Source organism: Lygodium microphyllum, chromosome 2, assembly GCF_053477565.2.
Source record: "Lygodium microphyllum isolate KBCC chromosome 2, Lygodium_microphyllum_v1.1.10, whole genome shotgun sequence".
Lineage (NCBI taxonomy): Eukaryota > Viridiplantae > Streptophyta > Polypodiopsida > Schizaeales > Lygodiaceae > Lygodium > Lygodium microphyllum.
Window position 1 is genome coordinate 67,961,477 of NC_141136.1, and position 19,878 is coordinate 67,981,354.

The following is a 19,878-nucleotide window of genomic DNA, read 5'->3' on the forward strand; positions in this document are numbered from 1 at the left end:
TTCTACTTCAATAAAGCTAAAGAAATACTGAAAGGGGCGCCAATTTTGGGGCCAATTGGGTGTGCATTTCCAAGATTAGTAGGTAAATTTGTATTTTCAGATTTGCATTAATTGTTTGCTGCTGTAATTAAGTTGTAATTAGGGATTTACCACCCATCCATGGAAGGAAGGCTAGTTACAGGAGACGACGCGAGTCTCTAGATCATACAAATGGTAACCCATTGATTGGTATTGTAGCCCATGAATAGGTGTTGTGCGGCCTTTGGATCCATTCTCTATTGCTCCTTCAAAAAATGTGGATGTACAACTCATGCCCAAAGATCCTAGAATAAGAGACATCATGTTTAATGCCAAAATACGCCTTAAAAGCTATCATGCTTGGAATTGTTGGCATGGCATTTATTAAGGACATGCATGGTCCTCGCTATGGCCTTTGCCCAAAAGAGCTTGGGACACCTTTTGATGCTTCAACATGGTCCTCTCTATTTCCATGACGGTCTTATTGTTTTGCTCCAATACTCCATTTTTTGACAAAGTGTTAGTGTTGGCAAATTCTTGGTTATATCCCTTAATCCATGTAGAATTGGGCCATTTTTTGATAGCATTCAACTTTTGCCCATGTTGTGTTTCTTCCTAGATCAACCAATCTCTAGAGAGAGAGAGAATGCATGTGACTTTAATTGCAAAAGGATAATCCACATCATCTTGGTAAAATAATTGACAATGAGCATTAGATACTCCCATTTAGGGATTCTTGTTTCATAAGCTTGCACAAAGTTGTGATTACTTACTCCAAGGGGGTCTTGGCCTATTGACACACCTTGTTGTGGAGTGATTCTCATTGTTGATTTCTTTTGATGTAGGAGACGTATGGGGTTTGGCTTGGTGGTCACCCCAACCTTTGATAAGCCATGAACCATAAATTCATGAGCCGCCTTTCAAAGGTCCTTGTGGTCGTGTAGAGCTCCAAGCATACAACAAGCAAAACGTGAGGCATTCCATGATCCTTGCCTACATCACCATGACTCTTATGCTCGACAACACATAAAACATCCCACTAATTATCATGAAAAATGCACCACATGTCATGTTGCTTACCGTGTGAGCAAATGCCTCTTACAATCCGAGTGGCAATTTTCATATTAAGAAAATGAGGCACGAGCCTGGTTTTGCCTTGATTGGACTTTTTCAGCAAAGGGTTCCCTCATAAGGAAATTATCTAACACTACAAATGAGTTCATCCTTTGACATGCCGATTTCAAGGTAGAGGGATCATCCCCTTCCTTGAAGTAGACCTTGGATAATGACGATCCCATGGCATGATCACCTTGCCCCATGTATCAAAGGAAAGTCTAGCTAGTAGATCTTTCAAATGGTCCATAGAGGCGTTTGCTATAGAAGGTGTTTGAGGGATAGAAGAGACTGTGTCACGAGTTGGACTCACCATGGGAAGCTTATCTTTATGTCACACATATGTATGTAAAGACTCTTGGGCAGAGCGAGACATATCAACTGGAAGGTCAATAGTAATCTTTTTGCTTCTTTTAGAGCATACATCCACCCGACCCTAATCTTGGTGATCTGAAAACTATATAGGCTTTTTCCCTTTATCTACATTTGTCAAGGCAAGGGTCCCATCATGTGAAAGATCGTCAATCATAAGATCCTCATTAATAGCTGAGGCAATCTCAGCCTTTGGAGCTGCATTTTTTCTTGGGCATTCTATCATAAAATGCTGCAATTGCCCACAAGAGAAGGAATGGCCAGCAAACGTGCCCCATTTGAAAGGCAAATGTGATGATGACTTGCCAAGATAATTTAATTGCAGCTAGTTGGGCCTCTTGTAAGAGGTATCCCATAGCATACACGTGGTTGCAATTTGAGGCCGGCCCTTAAACTAGGAGGCATCGAGATTGTACCAATAGTTGCAATAGCTTCCTTTAACAAAGGCCAATATACAATAGGGCAAGCTTCCACTTCCACGCACATTGGGCATTCCTATTGAAGTAAGCATTGGAAATCGGCCCATGGTCTCCAAGGCACAACATGAACAAGGTGGTGATCAAGAGAACAAAGGCACCTTGGCCAGGAGATTATCACGTGGCTGACTTTAACATTACTTCATAAATGTCCCGTGGTTCCACAAAACTCTCATCCACATAGTCACCCGTGAGTAAATGAACTCAACCAGTGGCGAATCCAGGAGAGCATTGGGATCTTGCACGTATAGAAAATGATAACCCCCTTGTTCATAAAATGGTGAAAAAGAATGCAACATTGTCTTTGTATCAACGGCAACTTCCAGAAGATCATCTTGATCTTGATCAAAGAAGGTTTCACGATTGTGCTGGACATAATCTCCCAGCAATATATTAGCAAACTCCAACAAGTACTCCTAGTTTAAGTCGTGCGAGTCCTTAGTGGTCGACATGACCTGTGCATAGGAGCGCACCTGTGATGATCTGGTGGGGGTTCCTCCAGGTCCTCCATCAAAGCATCAGAAGCATGTTTGGTGCATTTAACCAATGGCTGTGCATCAGGGTAGGGCTGAACCTCAGAATAGGGACCACCATCTCGGTACATGGAACCATTTCTTCTCCCTCTTGGGGATCCGAATCAGGCCCTAAAGCCTCCACCACCTGATCAATGAAAGCAGTGTTAAACTCGGGCATGATTTTTGTGGCACAGATTCACAGCATGAAGGTCTCCGCCTTAAGGTGTAGAAGACTTGTGTTGTATTCAGCTTAGGACTGATTGTCCCAATCTGTCCCGTCCTGTATAGGGGCAGACAACCTGCAAACCTGTTGTTCATTTGCTAGTGGCAGCTTCAAAGCCGGTGGCACACTGGCAGGGTAACTGTGCAGGGAAGCACTGCTGTATACCTGTGGTCCTGTGCCTGGGATGCTTTCAGGATGGGCAGCACACTGCCAGGATATCCCTGCAAGGCGGTGTTGCTGTCCCTCTTGTGTGTGTGTGTGTGTGTGTGTGCATGTGTGTAGCATGGTATCAGAGCAGTGTTAAGGGGCTAATCAATCATGCGCAGACCTGAAGAGGAGATTTCAGCATGTGGGAGGGCTGCGCATTGGAATGAGCGGAGACACATGGGAAAGGAGATTCATTTGCTATTTTTGTGTAGGAACAGTTGTCAAAGCAGGAGAAAGGCTGTGTTTTCAGCCTTTTGCAGCAAATTTGAGTTCTTTGATTGCCTTAGGTGATCAAGGGCTGTTGGAGATGAGTGAAGGAAGCCCTAGCAAGCTGCCTTTTTGGAGGAGGGGGATCCTTAGGTCATGTGAAGTTTTTCAGGTGACAATGTCTTCTAAAGTCTTGGAATAAGATATGAAGTTGGCAACCACCTATGAGAATTGGGAGAAACGCAAGAAGATGGGTCAATCTAACCAATCTACTGTTGCTAAAGAGAAAAGAGAAGGCAAGTCCATGAGTAATGGGAGGGATGTTGCAAGAAGGCATTTGCTTGGGAGGTGCAAACGAAGCTAAGAGAACAAGTGTTTCACATGTAAAAAAGGGGGGCATATTGCTAATAATTGCCCCAAGAAGCTTGATTTGAAAGAAAGGACTTCCAAGGTGGGAGTCAAGACCATGGAGGTGGCCTCAATCTTGTCCTTTCATGGCTTCTACCCTTCAGTTAGCTCCCTTGGAAGATGTCATTTCTCACACTTTAGATTACATGGCACCATCACATAGATTTGGGGGTTAGATAATTCTATGTTGGCTAAGAAGCTAGAGATTTAGGTGACCTTCCATGAGACCAGCTTTTTTAAGAGTGGAGGCTTCCAAGAGGAGACATGGACTTCTGAAGATGGAGATGATTGCCAAGTGTCATTGCCTTGGTGTAAAAACTCAATCTTCTTGTTCTTTGGATAGAGGAGGTACTTTTAATAGGTTTTTCTTTTGGAGAAGCTTTCACTTGTGGGAGCTTCTTTTTGAGTTGTCTTCATGCCATTTATAATTTTAGTGGTCAATGTAGATAGTCATGCATTATTGAGCCCACCACTACTTATGCATTTAGGTCTTCTCTTTGAACAACTTTGTACTTTGTCTTACATGAGGGTTATTTGTTGGAGCCTTATGAGATGGAGTCTTCCATAGAGGAGTTGGACCCTTGCCCTATGGGAACTTTTGGAGATACTATTCCTAGCTTTTTCTCCATTTGTGCCGATCCAAGACTTGAGGGTGCTCGTTAGTAGCATATGTTGCATGGTATTCTACTTGTGAGCTTCGTCACTCTGTTAATTGGACATAGTAAGAGGAGAGTCGTGCATTGTTGAGCCCAACATGCTTTTAGGTCTTCTATCCAAACTTCTAGTACTCTGTCTCACATGAGGGTTATTTGTTGGATCCTTTTAAGGTGGGGTCATAGACTTCCATAGCGGAGGTGGAGATAGTGCTCCTAGCTTCTGCTCCATTTGTTCCAATCTAAGATTCAAGTGTGGTTTTTAGCAGCTATATGTTGTGCGGTCATCTTCTACTTCTTGAGCCTCATTGAATCAAGTGGACATAGTAAGAGCTTTGTCCACTTTGGGGTTTATGTCGTCTTTGGGTCAGCCAGTTTGAATGTCCTTAGGTTCTCGTGACTTGTGCGTGTTACATGCCTCATTGTAGACAGCCCTGGCCTTCTTGTCCTTTGGCTATTTCATCTGCACCCTCCTCATTGTTGCCACTGTATCTCATGATTTGTATATACAAGATTTATTCATTGTGTTCATGCATTCACCTTGACTCTCCTTCGTGCATCATTCTTTATGACCAGAAAGGTGCTAATCTATTCAGGCAGCGTATTGGAAACTTAGTTTGGATGTATGATTGATATGAAAAACTTTGTTTGTGAATAGTTGGGGGCATGGTCTTAGTATAGTGATATTTGTATCATATGCTTGCATCATTTTTCTTGGGTTTCAGAACAAAAATGGGAGCTCTCAAATCGTCAGAAGATCTCAATGAGAGGACCAATTCAGACCGGGATGAACAAGCACAGGACGACACACAAGAAGAATCATCAATCGGTCATGTAAGTATATCCAATTTTGTACTCTTCATTGTCGATGTGCTTGTTGACTGCTATTGGCTTAAGAAAACTCTGCCTTCTTGGGGTAGTTCCATAGAGTCTCAGGTGCTGGTTTAGCAGTTTTTAAGGTTCTAAACTAGTTTATTGTTTTTGTGTTAATATGTTCTGCATGATAACATGATATGATGGCATTTTGCCCTCCTGATTTACTGTGATGCATTACGTTTTCCCTATTAGGCCTTTGCTTACCATTAACACCACATTTGAAAATGATTGATCAGCATGCCTGTGTTCATTTAGATATGACTAGTGGCATTCATGCTTTCATGTTTGCACTTTTGCAGCTCTTTTCTCCCCAGCTCAGTGGTACTATAAATAATATACTAACTTGATCAGTTGAATGCTACTCGGATGTACCACCACCAGGCTGTAACTGCTCAAACTCACACTGGAGTTCCAACAGCTCTAAATCCTGATGGACAAGAAATTGGATCTGTCATGCAACAAGTTGACGTGTTTGTAAGCCTTGGAAATGAGCCCTGTGAGGAAGCTGTTGAGGAATTAGAAATGGTAAATGATGAAAACCATGGATATGTTGAAGCTGAAGAATGTGAGGAAGATAATGTGGAGGATGAGGGAGAAGAAGAGGAGGAACTGAAGGAAGGAGAAGAAAATGGACAAGTGGTGGATGTGGAAAGTGATGAAGAACAAGCTGAAAATTCTAGTCAAAGGAAGTCCTGGTGGGATTATTTGACAACGTGATGTGTTATTATGACAATGGTTGGGTCCACTCCAACATGCTTGTATATTAGTCAGCTTTATGGCCCAACATAGTCGTGATGATGTGGCACATTCTTCTGCTTATACCCATTGGATTGATTATTTTAGATGGAGGGACCGCAGTTAATGGTTTTGATGTTGTGCACTTTATGTGGGACACTGTTCACCATAATCATGAAGGCAGCAATTACAGCTTGCATATAAATTCGACACTTTAACATGCTTAGATTCTGTCCATAAAGTTTTTTCTTTCCCTAGACCAATGATATGACTTTTGCAAGGACTCCAGTTATGGCACTTGGGAGGAGACTGCATGCTTGTCTGTTGATCATTTGAGACAGTGATAGAGCTGCAATATGTTTTGTGTTGTAATGTCTCAGAAATGGTTCTTTGGGACCTGAGCTGACTGCAATATTTTACAGTGATGGGGAGATTTCGTCTGAGGATCATGTTCTCAAATACCAGAGAATCCTCATAACAGTACGCAGGTGTACCGACAGGTTCTTAATTACTTATTTTACTGATCTTGTTTGTTGGTGTCGCAATTAGGTCTTTAGCTAACTAGTAGGTAGTTTACTCTTTGTTTATTTACTTTTGAAGGATCGTGAAGATGAACTGCAGTGAGGCTTGATTTTGTGTACAGCTGGAACTGCTTTGGCATCAGGTAAATATGTGCTTATGATTGCGACGTTTGAGTGTATAACCTTTTTGCATCTTCGAAGATGCCATTCCCAAAGTGTTTAGGTGTGCAATGGTGCAGCTGTAAGCTATATTGTCTTCACGAGTCTTTTACTGTGAATGTTGTGTAGGTCCTCTGTCCATTCTTACCCATAGTATTTTGGATAAGTCCGTTTGCTTTTATTTAGTACTCTGGATTTTGGGAGACCTTCAAAAGACATCCATACTTCCTGCTATTTGGTTGCAAGTGTGTTTTGATATTAGGCAGGACATCTGAAGTGTTGGGCTGATGCTTGTCACATATGAGCAGCATTCTTCTTAATCCACCAGTTCCTCAGAAAGTTAAGATTTGGAGGTGGAATATAGATGTTTAGATGGAGGGGTAATACTTCTAAAATCAAACTAGCCACTGAAGAACTTGCTCTGATATAGACTAGACCTTAACACAGTTTAGTATGGATTTCTGAGACTCTAACTTTTTTGTGTTTTCCTGAATAGTTCTGCCTGTCTGTGAATTGATCCAACAGATGAAGCAAGTACAGTAGAGCATGATAATCTCTACCGCCTGGCTGTTGCATCAGTTTCATTTACTAGATCGTCTTGTTCTAAAGTCACAGTGGGAATGAAGATCATGTGTTTACACTAACGTCAAGCTTGCTTTATGCTCTGTCATTTTGTTTTTATCAATACAGTTGCATGCAAGTCTGTAGATGCTGTGTTAAGCTACCTAAGCTCTTAGCCTAAACTAATCTCAAATAGTTGGCTAGTTTCTTCTTTTTGAAATTCTAGACCATTTGCCAACAAGGAGATGCTAGAATTTTGGTAGGCAAAATGGCTCGATAAACTCTAAAGGGGATCATGGGCTGGCCAGAGTTTCCATGTGGTGTTATCCCTTTTGCCTACAGTCTATTGCTAGCTTGCCATTACCACTACCTTCGTCATAATCTGTTTTTGTCACCAGCCCCCATCAGGCCCTGCTCTGCCTGATCCATCAGGTTTCTTGCCTGGCGAAGGGTGAGATGACGACTGCTGCTGATGGACATCTTCTGCCAGGCATCATCTTGAGCTGCTGAAGTCAATCAGACTGCTGCTTTTTGGTGCCTGCTGCTGCGGTTTTCTGCTATGCTACCTAGGTGATATCCTTCAGCTGCTAGGTGCCATCTAGATCGCTGCATTTGCAGTACACTGCATCACCAATCAGAGTGCTGCTGCATTTTCAGTCTACACAGCTGCTTCTCAGCTCTGGCTCTAGGGACTAATAAGTTTGGTTGCATTTGGCTGTCATGCATGATGCTGTTGCCCAGAATTGGCTTCATTGTTTGGCATCGTGTTTGGCCACCTCTTAGCTAGGGGAGGATATATCACTGAGGGAATGACTACTGATCTCCTGATCTTAGCCAATCCTGGTGGCAGGTCTCTATATACTCCTTGTTTGTATGAGCCAAGCTCTCTTTCTGTTGGTCCACTTGACTGCAGGTCAGGTTGAAAATACCATGGAGATCTAGACTCGTACTGGTATGTAAATTTTAATAGAGGAGGATCTAGGAGTTAGTATACCTCAAAAGTATATTTTGCTCTTCAAATGAATTTGTTGTTAGCTCATCCCAATCTCAAAACCCCACGCAACCCATCCCCATCTCATCACTTCACTCATTTAGAATCAGTTGTATCTGATATGTTCGTGTTGATCCATTCTCTGTTATATAATTCATTTGCATCTCTTCAAATAGATTTATCTTCTTTTCCTAATGTAGGTATAGCTGCGTTACCTCAGGTGGGTGTAGGTCCTAACCTAGGCCATAGGGCATCTTATGTTTCTCAAGTGAGCACCCAGTTACTTTATAGTGCTTCATTATTGAGAGTACCAGTTGTATAGTGTGCACTTCGTACATCTCCATAGGTGGGAACCACTCTGACTCTTCACGCTACAGTGTTGGGAATCCCATTCATGCACATTGCACCATCCAAGGGACCTCAAACATAGGGATTTTCACCCATTCTTTTACAGTCCCTCACTCGGTCACTTAGTTTGCACATGTGCCAATGCTTAGTTGGAGAAACTTATAGCCATTCCTATTACTCATTCTTTTTGTGCTCCTAGAAGATCTATCATTCAATGTATTCCTATGTATAGTCAGCACTTTGGGGCCATTTCCCAAGTGTACATGTCCTTACATGTATGTTGCTAAAACCAAGAATGCTTTCAATGATAAGACTTACTTCAATGGGTTGAGTTTTACTACTTGATTGAATCTTATCTAGCAAGTTCTAGAGTCCTTGGAAACTCTTTCAAGGTTTAGCACCATAGCTTGGACAAGTGGACACATCTTGAGTTAGTTTGTGATGCTAACTTGCAATGCTACATTAGATGTCAAGATGGTGTAGGGGCCTACACTTGTTTCACTCTCAATTATAACATTTTCCAACTTGCATTGGCCTCATAGGATTGAACACCAACATATTAATTTAAAATCGATGGTCAAGATGGTTGAAAATATTGGCGTTTATTGTGGAGTTTGCTATCGCTGGCCCACCAATTGACTCAAGATCATGTCACATTATTTCAAAATAAGTTGCCTTCAAAATATTGTCTCTCGTGGTTGTCTACTTCAAACTGTGTATGACTCAGAGACCATTAGTTTGATTAGTCGATTGTTGTCCAGTTCATGCGATGCTAGTCAATTTGGTTTGGTGAGTTTTTAATTACTTGTCCATGGGGTCCAAAATTGATAGTTGGAGGTAAAACTAAGCAATGAGGCATTTGTTTTCTCCCTCTTTCAATATGTTCTTATAGCCCACAATACATCTAGCCATCCTCTCTTTTTTCTTTTCCTCATAATCCATCCATCCTCTCTCTCTCTCTCTCTCTCTCTCTCCATAAAAAAGCACATTTAATGTGGTCTTCTAGTCCACAATCCATCCATCCATCCTCTGTGTGTGTGTGTGTTTCCCCCTCCCCCCCTTCCCCCCAAAAAAGTGACCAATTAGTCGTAAAGCTCTCTCTCTCTCTCTCTCTCTCTCTCTCTCTCTCTCTCTCTCTCTCTCCACCCCGCCCTCACAAGTGTTTGAGGTCTTGTTTCTAGATGTCTCAAGTGTATTGCTTGAAATCACATTATATATGGGCCTTCAAATTATGTGTAACTTTTTGTATTTGGCCTACATCCAATTTTCTTTTCGTTCGATTACTTTCATATGTACAACAAGTAGTACAAGTAGACTAGAGAACCTTGCTTCCACTTCAGGCACCAAGTAATTTTGTAGGCCAATGTGCCGACCTTTTTGAATTTGGGAGTCACATTATGTTTTATGAGAAATTGCATGGTTAAGGTTGCAATAAGACTACTCTTTTTTATACTTGGAGGGTGCCTTTGTTTCATCTTTGAAGGGGGAATCAAGGAGTAGCTCAACAAATGCAAAATGTGATGGCAAGTAATTACAAGGTATTGTCCACCTCTTGCAACATTGACATGGTGCAGAGGTGGCCCTAGCTTCTTTTCCACGTTTAGTATTCATACAATGGTGAGAGGGAGGTGCTTTCCTTTACTTTATATTGGAGGAATGGTTTGTCTTTTGTTATATTTGATGTTGACACCCTTTTTCATAGTACCTCCATTCATATGTTGTATTATCTGCATGCATTAGCATTTTGTTTGTGATTTGGAAATTTGGAAGTGTGGAGACCTAATGGGGTGGCGTTTTAGATGAAAGCACATGCACTATGTACGTGAGGGGGGAGAGCCTTTGAACAAGTCAACGGTTAGCATGTAACATTCATTCTACACATTCCTCCAATGACACCCTTGGGGGGTGGTGTTGCAATATGGTTCACTTTATATGATCATAAAGACATTGTATATGTGAGTTATAAAAGAAAGAAGAATTACTAGACAAAGATATTGATTGCTTTTACAATCATTGTAAGCGCTAGGCCAATTGTTTGCAGCCCCCTTTGTTTGATACCTTGATCTCTTCTTTCTTTAGGACAAAGAACCTACTTCTCATCTCCCATGGGGTTCTAATTTGGCCATCGTTAGTTGTTGGTGAATTGATTGAAATACAAGTCATTGGCGAACTTCTTTAGGTCAATTTATTAAAATGATAGCACTTGAAGAATTGAGGTAGCAAAATGGCTTCAAAAGCTTTATACAAGGGGATCATGGTTGGATATGCTTTCCATCTTGCCTTATCCCCTTTGTCTATACTTTTATACATAGCTTGCCATCGTCTTTACCTTCTCCACGAGTCGTATTTGTCATCAATCCCATCAGTGCTTGCCTTGTTGACTCTTGTTATTGGTTGCCATCCATGTATCATTGTTAGATGAGGTCAACTAGATTGTTATGTTCTTGGTGTCCATTGTTGTTTTGTTTTTTGACTCCAAAAGAGCAACATCCTCCAATGGCTTGGTGACTTCCAAACAATTGTAGTTGCGAGTTTCCAGTGCCATGCTACTAGTTTTGTTGTTGACATATGTCATGTTTAGCCTCAACATCTCTTAATAGTTGGAGTGTTGTTGCTTAGCATTGGTGTCATTCACTGCTTTAGGTAAGTGTTGTAATAGGGTGCCACATTGTTGCTTTGCTTGTTTCCTACATCATTTGGTATCAAGGTTGATGGTGTGCTGTGTTAGGGATTCATTAGAATTTGATATATTCCTTAAGTATCCCTCACCATGCTTCGTTATGAGAGAGTGCTTGTTGGACAACCCTCTGCTCCTTGAACATTCCTTGTATCACGTGCCTCCATCTACTACGTTTGTTCGTGGAGTGTCATTCCGTTCATGTTCTCATTTTGTCTTTAAGTTCATTTGTTAGTCATGTCTTGGGTAGACTAGTATGTTGGTTTGTACACATGCTTACTTGCTCTTGGCCCATGATAATGGCTACCTAGGAATTATGAGAGGGACAAGGTTGTGTAGGACTACATTAAGATAGAGCAATTCAAATCCATAGATGTCATGTTATATGGTGTCTACCGTTGAATATTCAAAAGGACCTTTAGGTCTATTTATGAAGTGAGATGTTACAACGTTGGCTATGGATGGAAGGAAAAGACAAGGGACTCACATGCCTTAGCAAGCTTTCTTCCCTTGAAGTACTTTGTGCCGCTGACACTCTAAATTCTCATGCATAGGCTTGTTACTTGACAAGGCCATCTTTGTTGGTGAAGGTGTGTTGTGATGAGTATATTTGATTGCAAGTATTCATATTCTTACTATGTTGGCTTCCATGATGATGTCCTTTAATTCTCGAGTTGAACTTAAGAGAAGAATATAACTCGCAATCTTGGTTGATGTGCATCAAGTAAATCAAAGCTACCTTGGTTTCATATCTATTTTGTTGTTGAAAAAAAGGTTCAACAGAACATTGTGAGATGCTTTCTTAGTTATATACCCCTTACTCAAAAGTCCATCAATATGTTGTATGGTAAGAAAGACATTTTTGCACAAACCAATGATTTGCCATGAGATGGCCATCTTTCATTGGGAAAAACTAATGTCTGATAATTTAATGGTATATAAACCAACTTATTAAGAGAATATTACACATTCCCTACAATGTGCATGTAGCCAAATCGTTTGAGATTAGCTTGTATGGAGATAAGAGAGTCTCTCATAGGTAATGGGTAGGCAAGGTTGCATGCATCTTTCTTAAGCTTGAATTTAATGATGAATAGTTGCATGAAAAATCTTTTTCCTTGTTCTCACAAAAGAAGTAGCCAGCCTTTTAAATGTACACATTCTTAGATGATTGAACATGTCATTTTAGATCTTCTTGGAGTGAGTGACATACTGCATATCTCTGGATTGTTTAAATGCAAGTAAGTTGTGTGTAGCTTGATGAGTAAAACATATCATGGTGGTGATAACTCATATATTTAATAGAATATTTTACTAAACATTCTAATTGCAAGGGTTAGGTTGCCAATTTATAGTTCATTAGGGAATATTGCACATTATGAAAGGCCATGTATGTTGTTTTCTTTTTTCTCTAAATTATAAGTTTCTCTCTATTTGAGGCTTAATGAGGTGTGTCAGCTTAATGAGGCATGTGTGTGAGCTTAATGAGGGTTATGTATTTAAACCATTGAAGTTGATACAATTTGAGGTTTTATCAATTAGTCTTGGATGCCAATTTAATCATTAGGCTAGATACTGAAACATAAAATGTAAGGTGAATTGTATCCTTTCATCATTTATGGCAATAACTAATGAGCTATCAATGTGTTTTCTATGGTATATGTTGCAATATGTAGCATTTGAAGGTTCACAATTTGTGGTTGTGGTCTAAGGGCCAACTAGAAAGGATATGAAAAGATTGAAAATATATGTATTGATAAGAAACATGAGTGTAAATCACTCTTTGAGTGAGATTTTGAGCTCTACAAGTCATGCCTTGCAAAGCTAAAGATATTGAATGATATTTGACCCATTAGAAAGCTATAGTATACACATAGGTGGTCCTTACAAGGCTCTTTTAGAATCCATATTCTTCCCATGTAATGTTGGATAAACAAAAAAATGTAATTGCATGCCACTTGATATTGTGTAGTTATAAGCAATTACTATCATGATCAATTTAAGTTTTAATTTTTAATAGAACATCGTAGATTATGTGTTCTAGTAATCTCATGTTTTTGAGATGGTGATTTGCTTTGATTGGTTTAAAAGATGGGTACAAGTTGAGGAAAGGTGTTAGGTCATGTAATATGTTTGATTGAGAAACCCTCAATGACATGATTTTAGTGGCCATCAAGAGAGATTTCTTTGTGAAGTGGAACCTTATATGAATTGGGTGGTAGTTACGAAGGAGAAGGAATTATTTATAGTTTGAAAAGGCATATCACTTGAGCTTTCTAGAGGAGAATGATGGAATACAAGGGGATTCTTACAAGGATAATCAAGCCAACTTAGTTGATATAAGAAAAAAGATTAAGCTTGGAGCATTGCGTTTGATAGCGAGTGTGAGACTTGCACATATATTTATATATTGAAATATAGTTAATCAACGTGCTTCATTTTTGTATTTGTTGAGGTGTATACACAAGTTTCCTTTGGTGGCTTATGGTGCATTTAGTTGTACATTCGTAGGTGATATCATTAATGAGATGCATTTGGTTGTTATATGATTAGAAATGTCAATTGTAAAGCATGCTTAGAGAGAGGAAATAAAAAACTTGATAATTTGTGAGTGCCTTGATGTATGTGTATGTGCACATGCACATTTGTGACTTGAAATTAATGATGGAAATCAATCAATGATTATCACAATGAAAAAAAATAGGTTTTTTTTTGTTGCAAATGAGCCTTATCGATAAATGCATTTATGAAAAAAGAACCATTTGAAGCTTGTTGAGAAACATAAGTTAAGTCAATGTAAGAGATTGTTGACAAATTGTAAGCATACTTGAAATTATGCTATTGAGAAGTTCTTGTGTTTTACTCATTTGTGCATTGTTTCAACCTTCTTTGTAGGATACAAATGGTGGGTAGCTTCAATCCATTGAAGGCCTCCACATATTGAAATCAAGGAAGGTAGAATGTTCAAAGACTTTTCTAGGATAAGTCTAAGCAATTCAATGATGAGAGATTGAATTTTTGTATATGGACTTGAAATTGAAGATTTTGAAGTTGAAAATGGAACAAATATCGCGTGCACATATGTCTTATGAGGATGCATAAGCTTATTAATGGCAGCATTTCATGGCTTCTTTGCAATAGTAAGTATTCAAGCAAGTACCTTTGGTGGATATTTTTTACCACATTGTGCACACTTAGCTTATTTATTGTTTGATTGATGATTGAGGTAACTCCTTAGAGTGTTGTCTTCCTATTTTGACAAAATGCTTTTCACTTACTAGCGTGAATAAAAATAGAATATTCCTTATGGTATATAATTTAGTGAGTCAACATCTTATGGGATTGAACATATGATCTTCAACAATGATATTTTTCTCCCATCTTATGGTATATAATTTAATGAGTCTACATCTTATGGGATTGAACATATGATCTTCAACAAGGATATTATCCTCCCATTCCTTCGCATTTTTAGAGTCAATAACATGCTAGCATCGATTGATAGAGGAGAAGTAAAGTATTATGAGACAATGAAGAAATACTGAAAGTAATGAGAGACCATGTTGTTGCTCACTCACCATCATAACTATAGAGCTAGTGAAGCATGAAGAGAAGCAAGAGTACTAGAGATTACCCAACTTGTGAGTTCATCCTATGCTAGACATTTAGTCGTAAAGTAAAAATCTGTAGGATGGTCATTCTTACTAAAACTTCTTCAAAATCATTCTATTAATTTTAATTGTTGGCTGTTCTTAAATAACAAGTCAATCAAACCTATTTTAATCTAGTGGGCAACCAAATTTATGCACCATCTTCTCCTATCAAGTAAGATGGTGCAGTATGTAACTTTTGATTAGAACTACCTAAAGAAATAGTGATGCTTTGGAAACACACATTGATGTGCATCTTTTTTAGGGGACAAGACTATTCTTTATCTTGATAAACTTGTTTTGCAAACCATGAAGATATTTGATTGGTGGCAAGGTTGATATAATTTGATGGTGGGGTGGTGGCATTGGAAGGTGGTAGATTGTACAATGAAGTGGGGGTTAGATTAGCCATGAATCAATCAAGAGGAATTTTGCCTCCCTCAATGTCACGAGCAATGTATCAATCCAATTAAATCCAAGGGACACTATCATATTCCTAACTAGAAGTATGTATAATGCCACAATATGATGCTCCAACTCAATAGCCACCACAAATAGTGCCCAAAATGATGACTCAACCATATCAATAATGGTGTTAATTAGTCCTATTGATGATTAATCAACAATCACCACCTCGAAATCCTACTAATCAAAGATAATAGCCAAGCTGACAAGGAGTTTTTAATTGGAATCAAATGGAAACCATTCTACATCAAACTAGCTTATTTATGCAGCGTTAATTGAGACACCCCCACTACAAGTGCATCAACAGGAAAAAGCTTGAATGACTATTTGTCAAACTCAGTTGCCAATATAAGAAAGTTCATAGATGTGACAACAAAATAATTACAAACCCCAAATGTGAATGCTACCAAAGTTTCCAATGCTATGGGAGTAGCCAAAGATGTTATCATGTTAAATACCTAGTACCGAAAATGCCACCAAAGCGAGACACTTAGTTGTGGAGTGTATATGAAAATCAACAATCTTTGGAGTCTTTTATTCCTATAGCTTGAGAAAGAATCATACAAAAATATTTGCTATTTGAAAGAGATGCACGATAGGAGAAACAAAAGGAATCCAGGTTCAACTTACTATAGTAAAAACTGACAACCCAAAACATCGGGCTAAAGTTGAGAGAGTTTGGGTGCAACTTTGGCCTTGATTCCCATATCAATTTTATAAAGGCTGATATTCTAGTGGTGGTCAACAATTGGGAGTTGAGTGCTATCAATGTGGATTAAAAGGCCATATTTTCACAAACTATCCTAATCCTAGATGATCAATGGGTTACAAGATCTTATGCAGCAAATGTAAAGAAGATGACCACATTGCAAAAGATTGCCCAATCTAGCTTTTATAAATTCTAGTGCTTCTGATAGTCCATCAAATTCCAATGCTTCTAATAGTCCATCAAAAGTGCAAGAATTCACATTTGACTTAGTGGAGTTGAAAGTAGCCACTATTACACATGCAAAGAATAAAGAAGCAACAGTTCTAGAACAAAATGATCTCGAATAAAGATAATAAAATTCAAGATTCCAATAGATCAATTGCATAGTACAATACAAAGCAACACAATGTAGAGCGTTCTAGTGCAATAAGAGATTTTAGACATATCCAAAAAGTGAACCAAGAGATCCATGAAGCCTAAGAGCTGGAAATACATCCAACCTTAAGAGAGGCAAAAATGCAATCTATTCTTGAAGAGAGAAGGAAGATGCAAATGGGTGTTGCCTCATTTCCAAGCCTCTTAGAGAGGCACTAGAACCTCTTGACTATTAAATCAACATGCACCTTTTCTCTCTCAACATAGATCATCCTTGATTATTTCAACATTGCTAATGATAACCATTATGCTCATTCTGAATTTCTGGTATAGTTCATCTATCCCCTCATCTCTAGCACACTCACCATAGTTTCCATGTCCTCTTCTTTAGTCTTGCAAATGCAGCATGGATGGACCTAACCAATGTTGTAGCCTTGCTACCTAAAATAGAAAAAGAAACATAAAAGAAAAATGTTATGGAAGAAAAGGACTTCGGTCCCTACCATAACAACCTATTCTTTAAGAAAAGTGGAAACACCCTCAAGCATAGGAAAAGAACAAAAGAAGAAGAAAGTCAAAACTATTTTGGAGGAAAAGAAAGCAATTCCGTGTCATAATAGGCACTGCTCCAAGAAAAGGTAACAACACCCTTGGGGTGGGAAGTTGGCTAAGGAAAAGGTGGTGCCACCCCTTGTTCCAAACCCTTTAATTCAACAAATGATACTCCATGTCTAGTCCTCCTTTTAATCAATTGAGAGGTGAGGTTTGAGGGATGATATGACAATTGGAGTCATGTATATTCTTGTTTTCACACACGAATGAACCTCTTCAAATACAACATGATGTCTTGCACCTATGCTAGTTAGGGTGGATTACATTGTTGCACCACCATCTCTGCACATTGGCATACTCCCCTAGTAACTTAGAACTTGTCAATTTCTTTGCCATGTGTGAGAACATGTCTATCAAATTTCTAAATTAAGAGCTCTTAGTGAGTAGGGTGAGCAAGTGTTTTATCCTTCAAATTGAGTGAGTAGTGAGGCTGAGAGGTTCATTGGACGAGATGAACATAATGATGTAGTCTGCTTTAACATGAAATATTTTTTTCCTTGGTCCTCAATAGCTTAATTTCTGATTTAGAGAGTGCTCAGATTGGGGACGGATTTGATATTACATATATGCACCAGCTCATTAAGATCCACTACACAATGGTGCACAATGAGACAACTGAGTGCACAACAGGACTGGTGTGTGGATTTTAGCTTGTAATATTTCTTGATGCAAAGAAGAGGGAGGACTTTCTATTTCCTAAACAAAAATAACCAAATAACAAAAACAAACTTATCCCAACTTTATTAAATTTTATTTACTCAATTACTTTATCAATGTTTTTAAAAAAACTTAACTACCTTACCCCCCCCCCCCCCTCTCTCTCTCTCTTTGCGGATCCTCGGCCCTTTCCATCTCTCCCCCCTTCCCCTTCCCCTCTCCCTCCCCTCTCTCCATCTCTCCCTCTTCTGTCCTTTCTCCTTGGTTGCCTTCTATGCCACCTTCAACTGTGCTCTTTTGCTCTCACTTACCTAATCAACCACCATGGCCTCCTCCATGCACCACTCGACCATCATTGAGTGCAACCTACGATGCTGCCTGTTCCGCTAGCATGATGTCTGTGGCCACCTGTCGCACAGTGCTGCCACTACTAAAATTTCCGCATAGACACTTTGTTGCTTCTTATATTAGCCATGCCACCATTTCAACCTCCTCCGATCACCGTGCCTCCTTCTTGATCTTCACCCTTCCTGCCCTCCATTCCTCCTCCTATCTGCCTCTTCTTCCACTTCCTCTTTCTTCATTTGCTCCTCTCTTTGTTCCCTCCTCCTCCCCCACCATCCCTATCCTCTTCATCTCCACCATTTGCCTCCTCCACCCTCCTCTCCACCTCCCCTTCCCACCATTGCCCTCCCCTCCTTACCCTCCATTCCCACACACCTCTGCCTCCACACCATCCACCCTCCTCTTCACCACAATTCCCACACCTCTCCAACACCACCCCATAAGCCTTGAGTCTTGGATTTAAGTTGCATTTGGCAGTGGCTATTTGTTTCAATGATTTTCACTTGCGGATTGGGAGACCTATTGCAGTCATATGCTCCTAGATGTATATATCATGCATTTTGGACTCAGCTTTATGCATTGACCTTTATTTTGCTGTTGAACATCACGGATTTGCTGCCAATGGAAGTACTTGATATTTTTTTCATAAAGCTTAGTTCGTTTGAGTCAGTGGGAGTCTCTCTTACGCTTTCTTGGCCATCATTGTAGAGATTTTTGAGGCAATGGATTGAATTGCCTTTGATTTGGATGCCTTGTATCACTTATTGTCAGTGGATTGTCAATGATGGATACATGCTTAATGTGCATATTGGTATGTATCTATATATCTGACACTTTGGATATTTTGATAGTCTTTGGTACTCAGTGGTTTATGCTTTAACTTTACATTGCTAGTTGCATTGTCCATTCCATTGCTACCCAGATTGTCTTGGCAGTGAAAGCTTACTCTTTTGTATATTTTCCTAGAGTTACATGTTGATTTACTATAGTTTTATGGATAGCCATATTGAAAATCAAAATTTAGTAGTTTTTTTAAGAGTAGACACTTGTACTCAGCGCTTTACTGCTTCTTGCTTGTGGATAGTAGTATATTAGCTTCGTCTTCCTCTTGTTGTATGCTTTTTGGCTTGGTTTTGATGCTAATTTGATATTATTATAACAAATCATATTCTCTTTATTTGGTAGACATAATGGCAAGTACTTAAAATGCTTCCAAACATAGAGAAGTTGGATAGCAATAATTTCCAGTATTAGAAACTCAAATTTGACATATATTGGTGCAAAAGAAACAAGGCAAGATATCGAAGTTAAAGGGCATAAAGGCAGAACTTTATGATGTAGCTGATTAGGAGGAGCTTGATGAGCTATGTAAGTTTAACATTATTTTTTTATTGTTAAAGTAAGTATACTTCAATGTCATTGAACCTTGGGATGGTGCTCATATATTATGAAAAAAGATTCGTGATCTCTATGATAAGTAGGGTCTTATAACATAGCTATAGTAGCTTAAGAAACTCATGGATCTTTGTATGAATAAAGCGATGTCTATGTCTTCTCATCTAAATGAGTTTCATTCCATTTTTAGTCAACTTATTTCAAAATACACTGCCTAAGACTTGGGATACATTCTATATTGCTAAGAGTGTAAACCCTCCTAATGATGCTGTTGAGCTCAAGTTTATAGAGAGTGCTTTGCTTATAGAAGAAGTGAATAAGAATATTGATGCATCCTATACTTCTCATGCACTTACAGTGAGAGGCAAACATAGTGATAATGGGAATGATAATCATGGAAGAGACTCACATCCCTATCAAAGTAAGTCTAAGTCTCATGGACAATCACACACTACGTCTTGTGGTCCTAAGTTCTCTCTTACTTATAATTATTATGGACAATAAGGCTACATAAGGTCACAATGCCATAAGATGTGCAATAATATGCACGAAAAAGACAAAGGAAAAGTGAAAGATAATGCCAAATCTTTTGATAATCATAGCAATGTTC

At 39.2% G+C, this 19,878-nt stretch overlaps 1 protein-coding gene across 5 annotated transcripts in view; it reads left to right on the plus strand.

The window, feature by feature from the left end:
- The window catches only part of LOC148039849 (uncharacterized), a 53,100-nt gene extending 38,904 nt beyond the window's left edge, over window positions 1–14,196 (plus strand). The window contains exons 8-11 of one of the 5 annotated variants that reach the window (XR_015693372.1): window positions 4,918–5,026; window positions 6,226–6,303; window positions 6,404–6,467; window positions 13,956–14,196. Coding sequence is in view for 2 of the 5 variants with exons in the window: in XM_087694567.1 (XP_087550693.1) it covers window positions 4,918–5,026; window positions 5,450–5,785 (445 nt within the window). In the remaining 3 variants the exon portion in view is untranslated. The other 4 variants (XR_015693374.1, XR_015693373.1, XM_087694576.1 and 1 more) reach the window with 4 other exon arrangements.
- Window positions 14,197–19,878: the final 5,682 nt, after the last annotated feature.